At 37.6% G+C, this 14,496-nt stretch overlaps 1 protein-coding gene across 1 annotated transcript in view; it reads left to right on the top strand.

Annotated features, from left to right (window-relative positions):
- Window positions 1–14,496, top strand: part of LOC123775345 (uncharacterized) — a 25,371-nt gene extending 10,875 nt beyond the window's left edge. Inside the window, exons 4-8 of the mRNA XM_069311571.1 lie at window positions 4,705–4,818; window positions 7,950–8,124; window positions 8,805–8,996; window positions 10,422–10,604; window positions 12,031–14,496. Of these exons, the coding sequence (XP_069167672.1) occupies window positions 4,705–4,818; window positions 7,950–8,124; window positions 8,805–8,996; window positions 10,422–10,604; window positions 12,031–12,204 (838 nt within the window). The 3' untranslated portion in view covers window positions 12,205–14,496. The remainder of the gene's footprint in view (window positions 1–4,704; window positions 4,819–7,949; window positions 8,125–8,804; window positions 8,997–10,421; window positions 10,605–12,030) is intronic.

Here is a 14,496-nt window from a genome sequence, read left to right as displayed (position 1 = left end):
TACAGTCGTCTACGTTTTCGGCAAACAACCAAGAGACCTGTTACCTAGCCCCTGTTACCTATGCCCCTGTTACCTAGCAGTAAAATAGGTACCTGGGTGTTAGTAAGCTGTCACGGGCTGCTTCCTGGGGGTGGAGGCCTGGTCGAGGACCGGGCCGCGGGGACACTAAAAGCCCCGAAATCATCTCAAGATAACGACAGAAACAATTGGGCAGGTTTCCTTTCACAAGATACCTTTCTATTCATTCAGAAGGGAAGGGAACTATCAGCGGAAAGCGCCAAGTCATTACGACTAAATAGCACTTGGAAAGAGTCGGGATAAGGATTTGGGATGGGACGGGGGAAGGAATGGTGGCCCAACCACTTGGACGGTCAGGCGTTGAACGCCTACCTGCATGAAGCGAGACTGTCGCTCTACCGTTCAGCCCAAGTAGTTGGGCTATTCATTCAGAAGTGAAAGAGGTACTCAGATGGGCACCTGTGGGCTGCAAGAACAGTAGATGAGCTACGAGGGATCTCAATATAACCTTAAGTACGCGCTTCCTGTCCCCAACAGACGAGAATTATCATTATTATTAATATTATTATTATTATTAATTATTATTATTATGACGTAGGGGTGAGTAATAAATACTATTATTAGCCAGTAGTGGTTGTAACGGGGCCGTTGGTACTAGGTTATCTGGTGAGTCACTCACGGCGGCACCTGTGTTTATCTCCATACTTCCCTCGGGAGCCACCGCTCTACCTTAATTAAGATATATATATATATATATATATATATATATATATATATATATATATATATATATATATATATATATATATATATATATATATATATATATATATATATATGCAACAATGATCACAAAAACACTGATCCAAGTATGCAGAATAACCACATATGAAAAATAGAAAATGCTTAACGCGTTTTCGGCTAATTCGCCTTCATCAGAGCAAAGTAGAATGAGGATAAGATTGCTGATCAGACCTTTATATCCGCCTGGGCAGATCACCTGACCACCAAAAATAAGTGGAGGAAAGGAATTATAAGAAAGAAGGTAACTGCAGAGAAGGTAATCTGCAGTTACCTTCATTATCCATTTCAAGATCAATGAAGCCTCCATTTAACTGTTATTAATTTACAAGCTTAGATATACACAGCAAAATGCTACTACCCTTTTCTGTATGAAGCGTTACAGAGTGTACATTAATAACTAGCCATAAGTTCATCTAATATCCTCATCACAGGATAGTTAGTCATACATAAAATCAGCAGACAGCATTAAATAATAATTTGAAATGCGAGGCTGATCTATTATCTTACACTAGCAAAATCTGGGTAGAGTACAAGAATATATTCCAATATTGGTAGGAATTTGAAGTAGTTATATACAGAGCTTAAGTCCCTCATACCAATTTGTCTTAAATCACCGATATAGTGTTGGAGAGTATGTCCAAGCTCTTGTTCATATATATAGTTTACAATTGTAATGTTCACCATTGGGGGATTAATTACCTATAATATGCAACTCTTATACTGTGTAACTTCAAATATAACTCAGTAGTATGTTCATTTGTATCCCTATTTTATGAATAATAATAATAATAATAATAATAATAATAATAATAACAGTAATAATAATATACACAGACTGAGTAACTGACAGAACGAATTACAAAAAAATCTATAAAAAAACAATGCGTAAAGTAATTAAATCCATGTAAAATTGTCGAGACGTTTCATACTCAAGTATCATTTGCAAAATATTATTTATATTTTGGAATTATATAAATGTTTACTTAGTTATTTAAATTAATCATAAATGTATATAAATAGAGTTAGTTATATTTGTGCTCTAGTGTTAAGTACATAATGTGAGCCGTAAATGTGTGGTGGCGGCCATGAAGCCTCCTTGAGGGCGGGGTGCTAGAACCGCGCAAGTTTTGAAGTTGAGGCAGCCGCAGCCAGCTGGCGTGGAGGACGCTTCTCTAGACCAGAGTTATCATGTATGTAGCTCCTCCTAGTCCCTCCCTGCCTCTGAGGCTATTTAATGAAAGGTTAAGCTGGGGGAGACGAGGGAGGTTTGTTCTGGGGTCTCGTAGAGCTTGTTCATCCTCATACAAATTTAATATATTTCTATCCTGTCTGGGATTCAAACCCAGAATTCCTGATAGTTTCCTGGTAGTTACTCAAAAATTAACCTAACTACTACTGCGACCTTATTAAGGAAATACTGTCACAGAGTCTCTCAGAAGTTATTTGGTCCTGGGCTTGAGTCCTGCTCAGGGAGGAATGACTGGGTGCCAAACTTTAGCTGTTTGCCTGGGTTTGCCCGGCAATAAGAGTCCAATTGAAGTCAGATTGTTATGTGAGCTATGAATTTGGAGCAATTTTGAGCTAGGATAGTCCCAGAATTTGTTGATGTTGAATTCTGAGGGTATGCAAATATCTATATCATGGTATGATTAGTTTATACTAAAAGGGTCCAGGAAGTACAGTCAGGGTCATTCTCGACATCCTAACGCAGCCATTCTCGACACAGCCTAACCTGACGAGAAAGTGAGCATTAACGAAATGTCTCTACATGTTTTGACTGCCCTACAAATCACTTTGTACCTAAAACAGTTTGCCAAATAGTTTTTATAGCTTAATTCAACCTACCCTAACAGTATACATATGATTTTGACAATTGGAAAAGGAACTTTGTCAAAATGCCTATGCACAATACAGTATGACTGTACCTGTACCCGAAAGGGTTTGCTAATGAGTTTTAAAACTACCTAACCCAGTGGCTTCCAAACTTTTGTCTCTTGGCCCTCCCTTTCGGAATAAAAATTTGTTCGTGCTACACCAAATGTTTTGTTGATAAGAAATGCATTTAAAAAAATTCTTTTAGTGCTTGATTCATAATGTAAAATACAGCCACACTACTTTCTAATATTATCATCGGACATCCAGAAAGTATAAAACCATGCAGTTACATAAAAACATGATTCATTCCCAAATATTCAGTGGGCTCAGTACTACATTTGGATTGTTTTTGACTCCCTCTCTGGAATCGTGGGCGAGACAGATATGGTTGGGCACGTTTCCTATCACCTAATTCTTCTGTTCACCTAGCAGTAAATAGGTACCTGAGAGTTTGCCAGTTTGTGGGGTTGCATCCTGGAGAAGGTCAGTAGTTCGACCTTGGAAGGACCTCAGTATAAGCTTAACATATATATACTGTCTGTGTACACAGGCTGCCTGCCTCCAACAATATTAATTAATAATACATATGAGTTCTCAAATATACAACTCGGTGAGAGATGTGAACTTGTTTGTCAGGTAATCTCAATTATACAGTATAGTATTTGGTTTAATTTGAAACTAACAAAGTCTCATCTGCCTCACATAGTTTATTCACGTTTAGTAATAATAATAATAATAAACAACTGTATATTAAAAATGTTGAAATATTTTTTCATTGTCCTTGAATCTTCCCACCACTCTTGCTACTATATACTTATTTGCAGCACCAGTGTGGCACACTGCACCCTTTGGTAATCAGTGACCTAACCCAACCCAACCCAACCCAGTGATGTATATACAGTTAATAATTTGAAAACGAGCTTTGTCGAAATGACTATTTATGATTTGCCTATATCCCATGGTGTGGGGTATAGATTTTATAACCTATCCAACCTAAATTCATACATGAATGAGACCTCAGGTGGCCTGGGCTACCATTAAATAGTGGTCAGGCTCATCACAGTCATGTCATTTACCCTATGGCATTGATTGTTTGCCTTGTTGTTTTTGGGGTTGCCTAAATTCTTTCAACCAGGTGCATTTTATTGTATTTAAGTTTTCTGGTGGTTGAGCTCCGATCCCCTGCTACCTCAGAGAGAACCAGAGTATGGTCGTAACTCCCAGTAGGTGTCTGACGGGACTTGGAGGCCTGGTGTGATGAGCAAAAGTTTGGTGGTAAATTAGGTAAGCTTGGGAAGCTACTAGGGCCTCACCAGAAAATGGTATTTCATTGCAATCAATGCATTATTTTTATTTTATTAACATTTTAATGTGCTTGTACTATACATATATCAAATTGTACAATTGAACTTACGGGACTATAATTTTATTTATAGATACTAAACACCTGTGACTACACAATTCATCCATGTACTGTAATAAGTATAATTCATGGTTTCAACTTGTTATTTGATATACACTGTATATTTGACATGTTCTGTCAATTTTTTGTTGTTGCATTGAATGGTGCAGGTGTAATAGGTGTTTATGCATCCATGTCTGTGCACCATGCAGTGTGTGAACCAAGTACATCTGGCTGTACCATAAAATATTGGACTACAATTAGTACAATATAAGTGGCCATTCCACAATCAGTAGACCACAGTCTTCCTGGCTTGGTGCCTTCTTTGACAATTACTTGAGAATCAGTACTCGCCTAGTTGTGCTTGCGGGAGTTGAGATTCGGATCTTTGCTCCAGCCTCTAAACTGTCGATCAACTGGTGTAAGATGGCACATGAGGTCAAACAGTATTTGAACTTATGTGTCATGACCTTTAGTAATAATCAGGGGGGAAAAACACATGTTATACAGTAGTGTTATTCGTGTGGTTATTGTTTTGTGAATTTGAAGAATTTAATAAAGTTTTTTGGTTCACCTTTGTTAGTATAAAAATATTTTTGTTTCAGGACTGCCAAACACACAGACCTTGAACTAGGTCATTTTACAAGCGGTTTTTGGAATACTTATGTTCTAGAAGATTATCAACCTTCTGGACATCTCACCTGTGGCACAATTCAAAGGTATTGTATGTCATTTTATTCTATTTCAAATTTGGGCCAAGCAGCACAGTTCCGATGACTTAACACCACTAATGGAGAAATCACCCATTGAGACCACCAAGTGGGAACCTAAATAAGAATGGCTATTAGTTGCAAAGTGATAAAATGTCTTGATATAAAACATATAGTTACAATACATGCTTATTGTAATAGCAAAATAGCCAATTGCACATTGTGCACAGTCTGTCCCAATCCTAAACTTGGAATGGAGGGCATTTAGGGGGAGGTTAGCATACACTGGGAAATAATATTGATATGCATGTAAATGTAAGTTAATGTGGTTGATTAGGTATATGATGGTGGCTTCAGATATTTTGAACAATAATCACGTGGTCAGTCATATGGCTGTATAGTATAGTAACCCCTTGCTGAGCATGGGTTTAGTGCTGTAATTATAAATCTGCTTCAACACATCCTTGACACTGATAATCACAGATTGTTTTCCATTGCTGGGGGGACAGGAAGTGTGTTAGTCTTATTGAAGTCCCCATAGGACCTTCCCTAGGATGTAACCAACAATAGTTGTCAAACTGCTATACTGAACAATTTGGTGGATGTTGATCCGGACAACGTCTTTGAAAGGTTTCAAGTAAAAAGGTACAGTAATTGTAATGGTTACAAGCTCAACAGGCCACAGTATAGGATGGAAAACGGGAGATGTTTTTTCACTCAGGGTTATAAACCTATGGAACCGCCTACCCGCTGAAGCCGTAAATACTAAAACTTTAAAATCCAGCTTGACAGCGCCCTTGACAAGCTGCCGGCTTCCTGTCCTCATCGAGGCCACTAGTGTGTTAGTGGCTCTTGGGTAAATTGAGATACCAATTTTCTGCTAGGTGAACAGAGGTACATATCAGATAAAGGGATATGTTATCCAAACTCCTAGGTCCTTCCATGGGAACTTTGCCCAGGACCTTTTGGATATATCCTGACTGCACTTGCCACTGGGCCACAGTCCTTATTTATATATTATTTGAGTGTTTAAACATGGGAAATATATATTCCTTTTTTTTTTTTTTTTTTTTTTTTGTTAGGGGAAACAAACCTTAAGTTAATAATAATGTAAAGTACTTATTCACAAATTGTATTTTCTATTTTGTATATACTGTACATTAATGGTTTATTATTTTGTATTCAGTGCATTATCACTGCATTATTCAGTGATGAATTAGTTATCAATTAGTTAACCCCCAACCTACTGTAACAAGGAGTCCTGGTCAAAGACCGGGCCGTGGGGATACTAATCCTCGAAATCTTCAACAGGTAGTCAACACTGTCACGACATGCATGACCATACCCTCACCTTGCCAACCCTCACCTTCCTAATCCCCATTCTAGCAATATACAGCCATACACAGTAGTACAGGTACTCAGTATAGTGTGGAGGAAGAGCTTGGACATGAGGGAGATATCAGATGTGCTTAAATCAGCAGACATAGCTCTCTACACAAGGGAGGGAGCAAAGCATTGGCCAAGAATTATAGACAAGTTGAACTAACGTGTACCACAACCCAGGCCAACATGGATTTAGAGCGGGAAGATAGTGCCTCTTACAGCTATTTGACCACTACAACAGTCACTGAGGCATTCGAAGAAAAACAGAATGCAGATGTGGTATACACAGACTTTGTAAAGGCATTCGATAAATGTGACCATGGAGTGATAACACACGAAATGAGGTCAATGGGAATAACTGGTAAAGTAGGTCGCTGGGTACTCGGTTTTCTGTCAAACAGAACACAAAGAGTAACAGTCGACCATATAAAATAGAGTCCAGGCACAGTTAAAAGCTCTGTACCTCAGAGTACAGTCCTTGCACCACTGTTTTTCCTTATTCTCATATCAGATAGACAAAAATACAAGTCACAGCTTTGTATCATCCTTTGCAGATGATACAAAAATCAGCATGAAAATTACCTCTGCTGAAGACATTGAAAAACTTCTAGCTGGTATTAATAAAGTTTTTGACTGGGCATCAGAAAATAACATGATGTTTACCAGTGATAAATTCCAGGTACTCAGGTATAGTAAAAATGAGGACCTTAAATGTAATACAGGGTACAAAACGCAATCAAATTTGCCCATAGTAGGAAAGCAGCATGTAAAGGATTTGGGAATAATGTTTAATGACCTAATGTTTAGGGAGCATAACCAAGCAAATATTACATCATCCAGAAAAATTATAGGATGAATTACAATTTTTTATTTTGATTGTTGCCGCTGGAGGCGGCTAGTTTATTGTGCACCCCATACTCATCCTGTGAGCGGTAGCGCAAAAGCATTACAGAGGGCACAAAAGGTCTTTATCAGACCTCATCTTAGATTATTACATAAACGATTTCATCTGTCCTTCACACCTTATAGTTACATGTCAGCTAGTTACAGAGAATGTTCCAGTTCAAGAGTTATATATTTACAGTAAAGTCATTATACATTAATGGTGGGTCTTATCGTTAATACATAATTGTTTGATCACTGGAGATATTACCGTCATAGAGAACTTTCAAATCCAGAGATCCCATCACAATGGTTGTACTAGTACTATACAAATAACTAGCATAGATAACAATAACTAGCATAATAACAAATAACTGCATAGAGGAGGAAGAGGTAGCTTGCATAGGGACCAGGGATACGTCACTCCATTAAAGGAGATAAGAAAATGATCAGTAATTTGATTTCTGTGAATTGCTCAGTTGTACTCATTATTCAGAATATTACAGTATGTCTTAGTGTCAAGTATGGTTGGTAAGTTTGTGTGTATATATTTGACCAATTACTGTACACATATTTAAAATTCACTCTTAAAACCTTCCCCATTTACATAATTGGACACTTTTGTGACAGTAATAATTAAATACGATGTTGCACTTAAGTTCAAAATTAATTATCCTTGAAATACTGCACATAATTAGTGGCTTTTTAAAATATACAAATACTGTGCCTTAATAAGTAACCACTGTTATCTGATCGCCCGAATTTTTTACAAATAAATTATTATTATTATTTGAGTATTACTGTATATGAATTGCTTTAATTGGCATCATGATATTTGTGTTCATAAAACTTTCTAAGCCCTATTTATATTTCAGGAATATGCAAGTGTTCAATGAAAATTTCAAGGTACATGTGAGCTTAATTCCAGCTCAGGAATTAATATATTGGGAGTTGAGTCTTGAAGAGAAGAAAAGGCGCAGATCAGCAAGAAGAAGCGGTGGAGAAGCTTTAGCTGAAGCGAATAAAGTGCCTAGTGTTATAAAGTATAAGGTTAGTTTTTAATGATGTCATAAAATGTATCGTCACTGGTATGGCATTTGCTTGAAAGGTTCTTGTTATCCAACCAGTCATTTTTCTTGCAGTTGTGATTGATATTTTCTTAGTGTTCTATAAAAGATTATCAAACTACTTTAACATGTTTCTTTGTGTATTTTATAAATAAAATATTATTATTGAGAAAATCCATAGGAGCCATGATGAAGATTTGAACCTATGCAGTGGGTAGTCCCACGCACACACTCCAGACAACTAGGCTACGACATGGTCAAAAAGATTACAACCTGGAGTTCTGCTGAGCTCACGAGTGTTATCTGAGACTTCCACTGAAGCCGGACCAGGATTTTCACACAATTCCCCCCGTGCACTCTGGCTCTGTCATCTATGAATATTCTACATCTGACGCTTCTCTTTCAATACAGAGTAATCACACTAGCATGATGTATCAATGAACCCTCATGTGTTGAGTAGAACTCCAGGTTGCAATTCTTTTGACCATGTCGTGGCCTGGTTGTCGGGTGTGTGAATGGGAACACCCACCGCATAGGTTTGAATACTCATCACGGCTCCTATGGATTTTCTTATTAATATATCACGTTAGTGTGATTACTCTTTATATTATAAAGATTGCACTGAATCTGTTAAATTTATCTTTATGTGCTTTTTATTTCCAGTTTGCTATCAGCGATAAGGAAGGATTGCTGTTTGCCAACAAAAGAATTCCAGCTAAAATACTAAAGCTGCTGCAAAAGGCCTTAAAATGTAAGGATTTCAAGATAATTGAGCTGAGTAATAGTGACCCCGTTAATCTCTTGATGGCCTACAAACAGTCTAGGAAGCGAGCTCCTGGCCATCTTAAATTACAGGTACTGTATTAGTACTAGATTTTAACATATTTTGAATCATTTGTTTATTTCATTCGAATTTCTTCATATGTGCTGCCTCTCAAAATGCCGGGGTGGTGTTTGTAATAGGAATCAAAGATTTGATATCCAAACCACATATCTGATGTGGGGTTTGGAAATCATATCTTCAGCCACGTTATTGGGACTCATCATCTGCGAGTCAAAGATTTGTTTAGCCTCATCAGACCAATGTTGTTTTAGATTCAGCTACTCAAAACAAAATTTCCATGTAGCACAGGCTATCTTTTCTTGGTTATCTTGAGATAATTTAGGGGCTTTAGTGTCCCCGTGGCCCGGTCCTCGACCAGGCCTCCACCCCCAGGAAGCAGCCCGTGACAGCTGACTAACTCCCAGGTACCTATTTACTGCTAGGTAACAGGGGCATCAGGGTGAAAGAAACTCTGCCCATTGTTTCTCGCTGGCGCCCGGGTTTGAACCCGGGACCACAGGATCACATGTACAGTGTTCTGTCTGCTCAGCCGCCGGCTCTCTATAGCCGGCTCAGCCGCTATAGTGAGCCCGTAAATCACACCAAGCCTATGGATCATAAATATTGAGTTGCATCTAATGAAAAAGCTACATGCAATACCTATTGATATACTGTACCTTTGGTTAAAGGTATTAACCAAAATATGTCAATTCACAAAGGTTCCTTGTCCAGTCAGAGAGATCAGTCACGTTGCTAGTTATATCACTCAATTTTAAACAAACTTTATTAATGTATGCCCACCTTTTGTAATTCAGTACTGTTTCTTTAAATGTATTGTAATATTCATCTACATCAGTGTTTCTCAACCTTTTCTGGGGGTAGCCCTTTGTGGCTCCCTGATAGTGTACCACTTCTAGGTTGCATCAGCCACAGAGTTCTATCGCCAACCAGAGCCAGACCCTTGCCCCCCTCAACAGAAATGCAGTGACATTTATTGCTGTCACTGGGGAAGGAAGCAATACAAAACAAACCATTGCAGGCTTCAGACGAGACCACAGCCTTGAGAACCACTGAAAGAACTCTCCCAACACTGTAAACAATGAAAATCTCTTGAAACTAATGCAAGCTCCTTTGCCCCACCTCCTCAATATTTTGGGGGAAGGCAGCTCCCAGTCAGCCAGCATCCCCACCCACAGTTCTGGCAGATGTGTAGTGTGAGCTGGGTCGACTCTGCTGCTGCTGTCTGGGATTAATGTCTCTTACTAACATGTACTTAATTAATGCACTAAAACCAAAAGGTATCAACTATGCTGTAGATGAAATGTATTCAAGGTATTTTTAAAAATACTGTAAGAAACAAGGTATACTAATAGTTATTTTTTAGAATGGGGTTGTTTGTGAATATGGTATATTATATTTTGGATGTTGAAAATGTTAACAAATTTGTTTCCTTTTAGTGTGATTTGAAAATGACAGCTGCAACAGACGATGTCCAAGAGGATGCCCTATTAAAAGGTGGTGATGTGAATATTAACACTACAAGCAGTGTGATTCACCAGAAGCTTGGCTGTCACTTTAAGCAAATTCCATGCATAAGGAAGGTTTCCACCACTGTGAATAATATGCCTATCAGAACAGAGGTCAGTATGGAAAGTTGGTTGACAAGTTGAAAACCAATGTGTTAAGTTGATTTTAGTATGTAGTGGAAATTGTTAATGAAGATAGTCTACGAAGGAGAGAGAGAAAGAGAACGTTAGACTTAAGAACTTTGGGTAAAATGAAAATATTTTTAAGATGGGTATAAGTTTATAGGATTGTGTAGAGTTAAGGAATTGTAAAAATTATTGGCGTGAATTGCGTATTTGTCTTTCATGCTGAATATTGGAAGGGAAGCAGTGTATTGCTTTTCAGTAGTCGCTAGTCAGTAGCTTATTTGTCATTTGATTTAAAAAATTATATTCTGGAAGCATTAATTCTTGAAGACATTATTTTTCTCTAACTTTTTTATGTTCTTCACTTGAGAAGAAAGTTGAAAAGTTAACTTACAGAAGTTCATTTGACACTTTTAATGGACCTGTCACATGTCACTAAAGTATACATTTCACAAAAGCAAACCATGGTATTTTTGGTAGCAGAGGGAAAGTGAAATCAATCTTTCTTATTATATTTCCTTTGCGAACAGACTTTTAAATGGCAGATACGATGATGTTGCGAACTTTATTGAAAGTCGTGATCATCCTGTTCTTTCCATGGTTATGTTCTATATACCAGATTTCCTTGTAGTAACTTATCGAAGAGCATGATCATTGCTTGTTATTTTTGACATCTGTGTCTTTCCATCCTTAATTGTTCTTGAAGGCACTATCTGTTTTATTCAAGAATTTCTCGCCTTGCTGCATTAATACATTCTGCTATTGCCCAGTTTTTAGTTTGTATCAATCCAAACTGGAATGGCAAGTTGAATTGAATCTATAAATTGTGGTGACTGTCATCTGGCCAACTCAGTCCTGTGGACAAAATCAAACACAAGTCCTCTGTGCATTTAAACTTCAAGTAGAATACAGCACTTGTCAATACTGATGCAGTGGGAACTCAATTTCTTTGTTAGGGCCCAGCAAGCTCTGTCGGAGGGTTCGTTCAGGGCTTGCTTGCGAAGAAGCACGACCAAATCTGTCTAAAATAAAAAGAAGTGTTATTAGTGAACTGGTGAAGTGCTAGGTTCACTGGAACCAGAGGGTTGAACTTTGTACACTGAAGAGTAGCTATCTGCACCATACAGATTTTGGGTTTAGTTACATTACTATTGAAATGTGCTTTTGTAAAGCTTGGGAATCCAAAATAATTGAATGTGATATTAATGTCTGTTATTACTTTTTATAAATTTATCCATATTTTAAAATACTAGTAAACTATGTAGCATTTTCTTTATTTTTATTTTGTAAGAATTCCATCTTCATTATATTGTTTTGTGTTGCAAGCTATTCCTGATATATGGCCTGGAAATATCTCCATTGATTAGATGCAGTGAAAAAATATCTCATTATACAGTGTGTTTATTCCTTTCAGGTTCCAGCGCTAAAAGGCTTCCGATTATCGTCAGTGAACTTAGAGGTTCATGCGCCTTCAGTTTTCCATTTATTTAAGGAGCTTGGAGAACGAGAAGTGATTACAGATATTCCTCCATGGCTAGAAAAAATAAGAACCAGTGGCAAAACGCACTGTATTGCCAAGTACGAATGAAAACTGGCAATAGAATGCATTGCTTAATAAAAACATGTCTATCTGAGCTGAGCCATTCCTAGCCAATTGATCATAACAGGTACAGTTAGACTTTCTTGTACTTTTATATACTGAATTGTACTGCTACTGTAATTTTCATTCTGTAAAATATACTGAATGATATATACACAATATTGGAAATGTTGATAATGATAGTCTTTGTATAATATGATTAGAGCTGTCAACATATTTTAGCATGTTATAGTAAAGAAAATTAGATGCTGTACTTTGTTAATAAATTTATTCATGCACGACATGTCAGATATTCTCTGTGCCACTGGTTCTGAAGTAATGTGTTAAAATGAGTATTGAGTGTGGCGAGGCAAAAGGCAATTATTACGTGTATGACAATTCACATGATGCTCGTTGACACCTTACCTGTAAAGTGGGTGTTACTAGTGTAGCCACCTCCAATGCAGTGATGCTATTGCTTGTGAAGTATTAAACAAAAGATCAAGTATCCTCTGGCTGATCTTACACTTGTTCTTGCATGACATTGGCAGTTGTGGGTATCGCCACACCCTATAGAAATAGTAATTATGATGTGTTCATTGGACACCCAATGGTCATTAATTTGTTTTAATAAAGATTGCATATTTGTGTAACCCATCCTTCGCTAATAAGACAGTATGTATTATGGCAGAAATGAATACAGAATTTGTTGGTTGCACACAGATAACTACAAGTTTTATACTAAGATATAAAATTTTAAAGCAGAAACAAAGTGTGAAAACAAAAAATCTAACCTGTCAAAGGCCTAACCAAATGTATCCTAGGTTTGAAAAAGTTCATATGCTGTACAGTATAAACACTATTTTAAAACTTCACAAACAATACAGTATTTGCAATATAGATGACTACTTTTAGCTGAATGTTCTGAACTAATAAAACAGTTTTTTTTGCAATTAGTTAATAACTGCTTTATTAACCCTTAGACTAAGGCTGACATACAACTAGCCTCTTTTGGAGTTAAGGGGAAGACTGTTGATATGGCTCAGGTTACCCGAGTAACAAAACTGCCTCAGTCCTTTTCAAGGGGGTCAAAAGTAAATATTGTGCACCCTTTGAGTTGGGTACACCTCGGGGTGGAGTGCTTAGCCCAACACTGTTCAATGTTCTGATGCACAAATGTATTTTTCTTCATTTTCTCGTCCAACCACTTGGGGTGGACGGTAGAGCGACAGTCTTGCTTCATGCAGGTCGGCGTTTAATCCCTGACCATCCAAGTGGTTGGGGCACCATTCCTTTCCCCCGTCCCATCCCAAATCCTTATCCTGACCCTTTCCAAGTGCTATAAAGTAATGGTTTGGCACTCTTCCCTGATAATTAAAACAAATTAAAAATTCTTCATTTATTATTTGTAGTCCTTTTTAGTCTACAAGAAAAGAAATGTAAATTCAAGGTGTAAAATTTCATGCAAATTTTTGAAACTGGTAGCAATACAGTATTCAAATTTAGTTCATTTGAAAATCTGTATATCCAAGGATGTTCTGCTACAGTATAGAATTTGTTTTTGAATATTTTTTACTTGAATTCAAAAAGAAACTTATAAAATAATATATATATTTTCTGGGGGAGCCCCTTGTGGCACCCTGGAGCTACTATACTGATAGTGCCAAACTACAAGGTGCCATCAGTCACAGAGTTGTATTTGAGCCTACCAAGGACCACAAGCCAAAACCTGGTCCCCCTCTAGAGAGGCTTGGAGAGCAGTGACACTGATAAAATTGTCAGTGAATTTTAATCATGTCTACCAACACCGGTAGACTCGGTCCTCAGTAGACTGAGGACAGAGGGGGAAGACCAAGGAAGCGGCCACAAAGTTAGTGAAGCAAAACAGACCACTGCTGGTGAAATACCCTGTCAATACCCTTGTACAATATTTTGTTGTTTGCCAACTGCATCTGTTATGGCCCCTTTCATGGTAAGTCTGTCCTCTTTCTGGTGCCTTCAGCTTTCCTTCAGTCCTACCACTACTATTACACAAGAGCACAGGCACCTGCAGAAAGCCTATTGGTCTGTACAATGCAGCTCATATTTATATCTGTGTAAACTGGTAAATGAGAGTGCTGCATTCTCTCATTCTTGTGGGCCTCTTTGACATGTTGGCATAAGAAGTTTCTTGTTGCTACGCTTAATAATTTAGCTCTCCATGTTCTTTATTTTCCTTACGCCCTACAAAAAACCTTACTTTATTTAAGCCTTACAAAGTGCTTTTAGGCATCAGACCAAAAATAAAAATGTAAAAAATGA

The sequence above is a fragment of the Procambarus clarkii genome, chromosome 70 (assembly GCF_040958095.1).
Source record: "Procambarus clarkii isolate CNS0578487 chromosome 70, FALCON_Pclarkii_2.0, whole genome shotgun sequence".
Classification (NCBI taxonomy): domain Eukaryota; kingdom Metazoa; phylum Arthropoda; class Malacostraca; order Decapoda; family Cambaridae; genus Procambarus; species Procambarus clarkii.
This window is presented reverse-complemented; position numbering and strand designations above follow the sequence as displayed.